The sequence below is a fragment of the Oncorhynchus gorbuscha genome, linkage group LG03 (genome assembly GCF_021184085.1).
Source record: "Oncorhynchus gorbuscha isolate QuinsamMale2020 ecotype Even-year linkage group LG03, OgorEven_v1.0, whole genome shotgun sequence".
NCBI lineage: Eukaryota > Metazoa > Chordata > Actinopteri > Salmoniformes > Salmonidae > Oncorhynchus > Oncorhynchus gorbuscha.
In genome coordinates, this window is record NC_060175.1 from 107,532,476 (window position 1) to 107,543,230 (window position 10,755).

General features: G+C 46.0%; 1 protein-coding gene across 3 annotated transcripts in view; it reads right to left on the minus strand.

Annotated features, from left to right (window-relative positions):
* LOC124023696 (transcription factor ETV6-like) overlaps positions 1–8,177 on the minus strand; it is a 30,197-nt gene extending 22,020 nt beyond the window's left edge. Inside the window, exons 1-4 of one of the 3 annotated variants that reach the window (XM_046338019.1) lie at positions 8,062–8,177; positions 7,405–7,557; positions 6,830–6,959; positions 1,860–2,024 (exon numbers count right to left, since the gene is read on the minus strand). In XM_046338019.1, the coding sequence (XP_046193975.1) occupies positions 1,860–2,024; positions 6,830–6,959; positions 7,405–7,443 (334 nt within the window). In that variant the 5' untranslated portion in view covers positions 7,444–7,557; positions 8,062–8,177. Of the gene's footprint in view, positions 1–1,859; positions 2,025–6,829; positions 6,960–7,404; positions 8,037–8,061 lie in introns of those variants that run through there. The other 2 variants (XM_046338018.1, XM_046338020.1) reach the window with 2 other exon arrangements.
* Positions 8,178–10,755: the final 2,578 nt, after the last annotated feature.

Genomic DNA, 10,755 nt, shown 5'->3' on the forward strand with positions numbered 1-10,755 from the left:
AGTACATCACCTGGAAACAGAGAGAGAGAGCCTCATACAGTACATCACCTGGAAACAGAGAGAGAGAGCCATACAGTACATCACCTGGAAACAGAGAGAGAGCTCATACAGTACATCACCTGGAAACAGAGAGAGAGGAGCTCATACAGTACATCACCTGGAAACAGAGAGAGAGTACATCACCTGAAAACAGAGCCTGTAGAGTACATCACCTGGAAACAGAGAGAGGAGCTCATACAGTACATCACCTGGAAACAGAGAGAGGAGCTCATACAGTACATCACCTGGAAACAGAGAGAGAGAGGAGCCATACAGTACATCACCTGGAAACAGAGAGAGAGAGGAGCTCATACAGTACATCACCTGGAAACAGAGAGAGGAGCCTGTAGAGTACATCACCTGGAAACAGAGAGAGGAGCTCATACAGTACATCACCTGGAAACAGAGAGAGAGGAGCCTGTAGAGTACATCACCTGGAAACAGAGAGAGGATCCTGTAGAGTACATCACCTGGAAACAGAGAGAGGAGCTCATACAGTACATCACCTGGAAACAGAGAGAGGAGCTCATACAGTACATCACCTGGAAACAGAGAGAGGAGCTCATACAGTACATCACCTGGAAACAGAGAGAGGAGCTCATACAGTACATCACCTGGAAACAGAGAGAGGAGCTCATACAGTACATCACCTGGAAACAGAGAGAGGAGCCATACAGTACATCACCTGGAAACAGAGAGAAGAGCTCATACAGTACATCACCTGGAAACAGAGAGAGAGGAGCTCATACAGTACATCACCTGGAAACAGAGACAGAGGAGCCTGTAGAGTACATCACCTGGAAACAGAGAGAGGAGATCGTACAGTACATCACCTAGAAACAGAGAGAGGAGCCTGTAGAGTACATCACCTGGAAACAGAGAGAGAGGAGCTCATACAGTACATCACCTGGAAACAGAGAGAGAGGAGCCTGTATAGAGTACATCACCTGGAAACAGAGAGAGGAGATCTTACAGTACATCACCTGGAAACAGAAACCTGTAGAGTACATCACCTGGAAACAGAGCCTGTAGAGTACATCACCTGGAAACAGAGAGAAGCTCATACAGTACATCACCTGCAGAGAGAGGAGCTCATACAGTACATCACCTGGAAAGAGGAGCTCAGTACATCACCTGAAACAGAGAGGAGCCTGTACATCACCTGAAACAGAGAGAGAGTAGAGCACCTGGAAACATCACATCACCTGGAAACAGAGAGAGGAGCCATACAGTACATCACCTGGAAACAGAGAGAAGAGCTCATACAGTACATCACCTGGAAACAGAGAGAGAGGAGCTCATACATCACCTGGAAACAGAGAGGAGGAGCCTAGAGTACATCACCTGGAAACAGAGAGAGAGATCGGACAGTACATCACCTAGAAACAGGGAGAGGAGCCTAGAGTACATCACCTGGAAACAGAGAGAGAGGAGCTCATACAGTACATCACCTGGGAACAGAGAGAGAGAGGAGCTCGTACAGTACATCACCTGGAAACAGAGAGAGAGGAGCTCATACAGTACATCACCTGGAAACAGAGAGAGGAGCTCATACAGTACATCACCTGGAAACAGAGAGAGAGAGGAGCTCATACAGTACATCACCTGTAGAGAGAGAGAGAGCATCACATCACCTGGAAACAGAGAGAGAGAGCTCGAGCTCACCTGGAAACAGAGAGAGAGGAGCTCACATCATCACCTGGAAACAGACTGAGAGGAGCTCATACAGTACATCACCTGGGAACAGAGAGAGAGGAGCATCACCTGGAAACAGTACATCACCTGGAAACAGAGAGAGGAGCCCCCCCCCAGTGGCGTACCTGAGTCAGGACAGCGGCGTCTGAAGTCTTCCTTGGTGAGGAGGCAGAGAGCTCTGCCGTTCATCTCAAACCGTCCTCTCTCAGTTCTGAGGAGAGAATATTCCCTCTGAGCCCAGTGCAGCCAGTGGACCACGTCCTCCTTGTCCCACAGAGATGGGTTTATACCTAAACACACACACACCACCTTAGATGGGTTTATACCTAAACACACACACACCTTAGATGGGTTTAAGCCTAAACACATCCTGGTTGGTCCCTGGATGGGAGACCAGATGTTGCTGGAAGTGATGTTGGAAGGCCAGTAGGAGGCACGCTGGCCATGCTGGTCATTTATGAACATTTGAACATCTTGGCCATGTTCTGTTATAATCTCCACCCGGCACAGCCAGAAGAGGACTGGCCACCCCACATATGCTCTCTCTAATTCTCTCTTTCTTTCTCTCTCTCTCTCTGAGGACCTGAGCCCTAGGACCATGCCCCAGGACGACCTGACATGATGACTCCTTGCTGTCCCCAGTCCACCAGACTGTGCTGCTGCTCCAGTTTCAACTGTTCTGCCTTGTTATTATTCGACCATGCTGGTCATTTATGAACATTTGAACATCTTGGCCATGTTCTGTTATAATCTCCACCCGGCACAGCCAGAAGAGGACTGGCCACCCCACATAGCCTGGTTCCTCTCTAGGTTTCTTCCTAGGTTTTGGCCTTTCTAGGGAGTTTTTCCTAGCCACCGTGCTTCTACACCTGCATTGCTTGCTGTTTGGGGTTTTAGGCTGGGTTTCTGTTCAGCACTTTGAGATATCAGCTGATGTACGAAGGGCTATATAAATAAAATTTGATTGATTGAATTTGACTCTTTCCTCTGGTCTAAAACAAATATCCCAATGCCCCAGGGCAGTGATTGGGGACATTGCCCGGTATAGGGTGTCATCTTCGAATAGGACGTTAAACGGTTGCCCTGACTCTCTGTGGTCACGAAAGATCCCATGGCACTTATCGTAAGAGTAGGGATGTTAACCCTGGTGTCCTGACTCTCTGAGGTCATTAAAGATCCCATGGCATTTATCGTAAGAGTAGGGATGTTAACCCTGGTGTCCTGACTCTCTGTGGTCACGAAAGATCCCATGGCACTTATCGTAAGAGTAGGGATGTTAACCCTGGTGTCCTGACTCTCTGAGGTCATTAAAGATCCCATGGCACTTATCGTAAGAGTAGGGATGTTAACCCTGGTGTCCTGGCTAAATTCCCAATCTGGCCCTGATACCAACACGGTCACCAAATCATCCCCACCTACCAATTGTCTCATTCATCCCCCTCCTCTCCCCTGTAACTATTCACCAGGTCATTGCTGTAAATGAGATTGTGTTCCCAGTCAATTTACCTGGTAAACAATACCCACAGACACACAAACTTACCAGGGGTGGCAGGTAGGTTAGGGTGTTGGACCAGTAACTGAAAGATTGCTTGATTCAAATCCCGAGCTGACAAAGTAAACCAACTGTTCCCCTGAACCAGGCAGTAATAACCCACTGTTCCCCTGAACAAGGCAGTAATAACCCACTGTTCCCCTGAACAAGGCAGTAATAACCCACTGTTCCCCTGAACAAGGCAGTAATAACCCACTGTTCCCCTGAACAAGGCAGTAATAACCCACTGTTCCCCTGAACAAGGCAGTAATAACCCACTGTTATCCTGAACAAGGCAGTAATAACCGCCTGTTCACCTGAACAAGGCAGTAATAACCCACTGTTATCCTGAACAAGGCAGTAATAACCCACTGTTATCCTGAACAAGGCAGTAATAACCCACTGTTATCCTGAACAAGGCAGTAATAACCCACTGTTCCCCTGAACAAGGCAGTTAACCCACAGTTCCCCTGAACAAGGCAGTAATAACCCACTGTTCCCCTGAACAAGGCAGTAATAACCCACTGTTCCCCTGAACAAGGCAGTAATAACCCACTGTTCCCCTGAACAAGGCAGTTAACCCACTGTTCCCTGAACAAGGCAACAAGGCAGTAATAACCCACTATTCCCCTGAACAAGGCAGTTAACCCACTGTTCCCCTGAACAAGGCAGTTAACCCACTGTTCCCCTGAACAAGGCAGTTAACCCACTGTTCCCCTGAACAAGGCAGTAATAACCGCCTGTTCCCCTGAACAAGGCAGTAATAACCCACTGTTCCCCTGAACAAGGCAGTAATAACCCACTGTTCCCCTGAACCAGGCAGTTAACCCACTGTTCCCCGGTAGGCCGTCATTGTAAATATTAATTTGTTTTTAACAGACTTGCCTAGTTAAATAAAGGTAAAATAAAATAGCCTCCTTATCCCACAGAGATGGGTTTATACCCCCACACATCCAGTGGGGCAAAAATGTATTTAGTCAGCCACCAATTGTGCACGTTCTTCCACTTAAAAAGATGAGAGAGGCCTGTAATTTTCATCATAGGTACATTTCAACTATGACAGACAAAATGAGAAAAAGAATCCAGAAAATCACATTGTAGGATTTTTAATGAATTTATTTGCAAATGATGGTGGAAAATAAGTATTTGGTCACCTACAAACAAGCAAGATTTCTGGCACTCACAGACCTGTAACTTCTTCTTTAAGAGGCTCTTCTGTACTCCACTCGTTACCTGTATTAATGGCACCTGTTTGAACTTGTTATCAGTATAAAAGACACCTGTCCACAACCTCAAACAGTCACACTCCAAACTCCACTATGGCCAAGACCAAAGAGCTGTCAAAGGACACCAGAAACAAAATTATAGACCTGCACCAGGCTGGGAAGACTGAATCTGCAATAGGTAAGCAGCTTGGTTTGAAGAAATCAACTGTGGGAGCAATTATTAGGAAATAGAAGACATACAAGACCACTGATAATCTCCCTCGATCTGGGGCTCCACGCAAGATCTCACCCCGTGGGGTCAAAAAAATCCCAGAACCACACGGGGGGGACCTAGTGAATGACCTGCAGAGAGCTGGGACCAAAGTAACAAAGCCTACCATCAGTAACACACTACACCGCCAGGGACTCAAATCCTGCAGTGCCAGACGTGTCCCCCTGCTTAAGCCAGTACATATCCAGGCCCGTCTGAAGTTTGCTAGAGAGAATTTGGATGATCCAGAAGAAGATTGGGAGAATGTCATACGGTCAGATGAAACCAAAATATAACTTTTTGGTAAAAACTCAACTCGTCGTGTTTGGAGGACAAAGAATGCTGAGTTGCATCCAAAGAACACCATACCTACTGTGAAGCATGACATTAGTATTTGATCACCTACCAACCAGTAAGAATTCCGGCTCTCACAGACCTGTTAGTTTTTCTTTAAGAAGACCTCCTGTTCTCCACTCATTACCTGTATTAACTGCACCTGTTTGAACTTGTTACCTGTATAAAAGACACCTGTCCACACACTCAATCAAACAGACTCCAACCTCTCCACAATGGCCAAGACCAGAGAGCTGTGTAAGGACATCTGGGATAAAATTGTAGACCTGCACAAGGCTGGTATGGGCTACAGGACAATAGGCAAGCAGCTTGGTGAGAAGGCAACAACTGTTGGCGCAATTATTAGAAAATGGAAGAAGTTCAAGATGACGGTCAATCACCCTCGGTCTGGGGCTCCAACAAAGATCTCACCTCGTGGGGCATCAATGATCATGAGGAAGGTGAGGGATCAGCCCAGAACTACACGGCAGGACCTGGTCAATGACCTGAAGTGAGCTGGGACCACAGTCTCAAAGAAAACCATTAGTAACACACTACGCCGTCATGGACTAAAATCCTGCAGCGCACACAAGGTCCCCCTGCTCAAGCCAGCGCATGTCCAGGCCCGTCTGAAGTTTGCCAATGACCATCTGGATGATCCAGAGGAGGAATGGGAGAAGGACATGTGGTCTGATGAGACAAAAATAGAGCTTTTTGGTCTAAACTTCACTCGCCGTGTTTGGAGGAAGAAGAAGGATGAGTACAACCCCAAGAACACCATCCCAACTGAAGCATGGAGGTGGAAACATAATTATTTGGGGATGCTTTTCTCCAAAGGGGACAGGACGACTGCACTGTATTGAGGGGAGGATGGATGGGGCCATGTATCGCGAGATCTTGGCCAACAACCTCCTTCCCTCAGTAAGAGCATTGAAGATGGGTCGTGGCTGGGTCTTCCAGCATGACAACGACCCGAAACACACAGCCAAGGCAACTAAGGAGTGGCTACATAAGAAGCATCTCAAGGTCCTGGAGTGGCCTAGCCAGTCTCCAGACCTGAACCCAATAGAAAATCTTTGGAGGGAGCTGAAAGTCTGTATTGCCCAGCGACAGCTCCAAAACCTGAAGGATCTGGTCTGCATGGAGGAGTGGGCCAAAATCCCTGCTGCAGTGTGTGCAAACCTGGTCAAGAACTACAGGAAACGTATGATCTCTGTAATTGCAAACAAAGGTTTCTATACCAAATATTAAGTTCTGCTTTTCTGATGTATCAAATACTTGTGTCATACAATAAAATGCTAATTAATAACTTAGAAATCTTATGTCATGCAATATGAATGACTTAAAAATTATACAATGTGATTTTCTGGATTTTTGTTTTAGATTCCGTCTCTCACAGTTGAAGTGTATCTATGATAAACATTACAGACCTCTACATGCTTTGTAAGTAGGGAACACTGCTGATTTAGCAGGTTATCAAATACTTGTTCTCCTCACTGTACATACATACATACATACATACATACATACATACATACATACATACATACATACATACATACATACATATATACATATACACACATACACACACACACACACACACACACACACACACACACACACACATACATACATACATACATACATACATACATACATACATACATACATACATACATACATACATACATACATACATACATAGCACTGTTAGCCAACAAGTGTGTGTGTATATTTGTGTGTTTGACTCACGTAGTCTTCCAGGTAGCTGCCACAGGTCTTCCTGTGAAGGGGGGATGACTGGAGGGAGGAGGGATGAAGGGAACAGCACTCCTCTGCCAGGGGCTAGGGGAGTGAGAACATGACTGGGTCCTCCATGGTCCTGCCACACACACCACACGCACACACACACAGACACACACACACACACACACACACACACACACACACACACACACACACACACACACACACACACACACACACACACACACACACACACACACACACACACACACACCTTTTTATATTATAATTTGAAGTTCTATTTTTTCAAATAGAACACAGTCAAGCCCACAACGAATCTGTCTCCTTTATCAGTGAATTGATTTTTATCTAGCGAGCATGAAACCACACACGCAGAAGTGAATGCAAAAGTGAAAGTCTCTCTTTCTTAAAACTGATCAAACATTCGCTGGGAGTAAAAACAAGTGACACATTGTGTAAAACCAACATAATCCATCTCTCCATATATTAATATTAAACGGAAACATTACTTGTAGGACCTGAACGCGTTTCCTATTCGTGTCATCAGGGCTTCAGTTTACCTTGATCAGACCAGACCGGGAGCTGCCTCCGTCTTCCATCGTCCTCTACCTGTCTGTCCGGAAGTAGACTAGTAGAATAATTCTCTGTAGATTCCTCAACTCAGGTGATCAACAATCCGACCGGTAATACGATGAATTCTCTCTATAAGACTTCTGTCGATTAAGGGTCGGAATAAATTATTATGGAATCCAAACGTAGGAGCAGGACATGATTTTCACATGCAACCCGACAACTATGATGACATATGATCCTTGTTTCCGGGTATCGAAATCGAAAGGATCCATAGAGGTGTGTGTTTTAAAAACAAGTGCAGAAATCACTTCCATGAACTCAATCCTGAATATCTAAATTGTGTGCGTGTTGTTTTTCTATACGGACGCCTGGTGACCAAAATGTATGACGAATGTCGGACAGCTGGAGTTGAGTGGGAAGAAACATCTTATTTTTTGTTTATCTTCTATGCTCTTGTCAATTCTTGAACTCAATTATGTCTAATTGTCTGTTTATTTTTGATTCAATAAACAATAAATCAAAAAAGGGGGACAAACGGATTCGGTTCATTCATTCGTCCTAATGAGCCCTCCCCAGCTAACGCAGCATTACATTTGTTTTCAGTTTGGATATTGGTTTGATATTCGGAGTTTGCTCGTCAGTACCTCTTCGATGGAAGGTCCTAAGATGATGAATGTGATATATCTAGAATCAAATAACAATAGAGAGCAAGGTACAGCCCTTTTCCCCCTCCGTTCGATTATGTTAACTCAATGTTGTTTTTAGTAGGGGAATAATTGTGCACTCACGGCTAAGGGACCGTGATAAAAGTGCAACCAGCCGAACCTGGTGTGTACAGAAAAACATTTTCCTATATATTAAATGATTTAGACAGGAGCGCTACTTTGGTTTTAGGAGTGGGTGGGACATAACCGGGTTGGGGATCTGGGGGGCCAGCTAGCAATGAGGAATCTGCCCAGAAGCGGCCGTCTTCTGGTGTCCAGAACTGATTGAATCAGCCCAGAATCAAAATGATTGACTGCCCAGAATCGGCCCAATAGAGCTGCCATCTTATCGGCTCGTAACCAACCGTGCTATTTTGTTGTTTTTTTTGCACGGTTCGTAACTTGTTTTGTACATAATGTTGCTGCTGCCGTCTCTTATGACCGAAAAGAGCTTCTGGACATCAGAACTGTGATTACTCACCTCGGATTGGACAAGGAGTTCTTCAATGAGTCGGACGTGATATACTACGGACGCCCGCCCAGACCCAGATCCCCGTGATTCGCTGGAAAAGGAAACGTAGGTTTCGCGGAAAGAAATCGGGATGCCTAGTTAGGATCAGGCGACAAGTGGCTAATCTGCCCTTGCCTTCCATTCTGTAAACAATAGCTGGTACACGATATCTAAGGAAGTCCCAAGGTTTTACTCATCTGAGGTAGAGTATTTCATGATTCAGCTGTCGACCACACTATCTACCTAGAGAGTTTTCATCTGTATTTTTTGTAGCTGTCTACATACCACCACAAACCGATGCTGGCACTAAGACCACACTCAATGAGCTGTATACGGCAATAAGCAAACAGGAAAACGCTCATCCAGAGGCGGCGCTCCTAGTGGCCGGGGACTTTAATGCAGGGGAACTTAACTTAACTAAGTTTTACCTCGTTTCTATCAGCATGTTAAATGTGCAACCAGAGGGGAAAAACTCTGGACCACTTTTACTCCAGACACAGAGACACGAACAAAGCTCTCCCTCGCCCTCCATTTGGAAAATCTGACCGTAACTTTCTCCTCCTGATTCCTGCTTTCAAGCAAAAATTAAAGCAGGAAGCACCAGTGACTCCGTCTATAAAAAAGTGGTCAGATGAAGCTGATGCTAAGCTACAGGACTGTTTTGCTAGCAAAGGCTGGAATACGTTCCTGGCTTCTTCCGATGGCATTGAGGAGTACACCAGATCAGTCATTGGCTTTATCAATAATTGCATCGAGGACGTCGCCCCCACAGGCAACATTCGCACTGAGCTAAAGGTTAGAGCTGCCGCTTTCAAGGAGCGGGACTCTAACCCGGAAGCCTATAAGAAATTCCCGATATGCCCTCCAAACCATCAAACAGGCAAAGCTTCAATACAGGACTAAGATCGAATCGTACTACAACCGCTCTGACACTCGTCGGATGTGGCAGGGCTTGCAAACTATTACAGACTACAAAGGGAAGCACAGCTGAGAGCTGCCCAGTGTTACGAGCCTACCAGATGAGCTAAATAACTTCTATGCTCGCTTCGAAGCAAGTAACACTGAAACATGCATGAGAGCATCAGCTGTTCCGGATGACTGTGTGATCAAGCTCTCTGCAGGTGATGTGAGTAAGACCTTTAACCTTTAAACAGGTCAACATTCACAAGGCCGCAGGGCCAGATGGATTACCCAGACGTGTACTCTGAGCATAAACTGACCAACTGGCAGGTGTCTTCACTGACATTTTCAACCTCTCCCTGTCTGAGTCTGTAATACCAACATGTTTCAAGCAGACCACCATAGTCCCTGTGCCTAAGAACACCAAGGTACAACACATCCGCCCCGCTGATCCTCAACACGGGGGCCACTCAGGGGTCCCCCTCCTTTACTCCCTGTTCACTCACGACTGCATGGCCAGGCACGACTCCAACACCATCAGTAAGTTTGCTGTTGACATACAGTGGTAGGCCTGATCATTGACAACGATGAGACAGCCTATAGGGAGGAGATCAGAGACCTGACTGTGTGGTTCCAGGACAACCTCTCCCTCAACATGATCAAGACAAAAGGAGATGATTGTGCACTGCAGGAAAAGGAGGACCGAGCACGCCCCCGTTCTCATCGACAGGGCTGTAGTGGAGCAGGTTGAGAGCTTCAAGTTCCTTGGCATCCACATCACCAACAAACTAACATGGTCCAAGCACACCAAGACAGTCATGAAGAGGGCAAGACAAAACCTATTCCCCCTCAGGAGACTGAAAAGATGGGGTCCTCAGATCCTCAAACGGTTCTACAGCTACACCATCGAGAGCATCCTGACTGGTTCCATCACTGCCTGGTACGACATCACCGAAGTCAATGATCGGTAGAATAGTCAGTTTTACTAGGGTTTTTGATTGGAGATGCTTAATATGAGTCTGGGAAGAGAGTTTACAGTCTAGCCAGACACCCAGGTATTTGTAGTTGTCCACATATTCTAAGTCAGAACCGTCCCGAGTAGTGATGCTAGTCAGGTGGGCAGGTGCGGGCAGTGATCGGTTGAAGATCATGCACTTAGTTTTACTTGCATTTTAAAAGCAGTTGGAGGCCACGGAAGGAGAGTTGTATGGCATTGAAGCTTG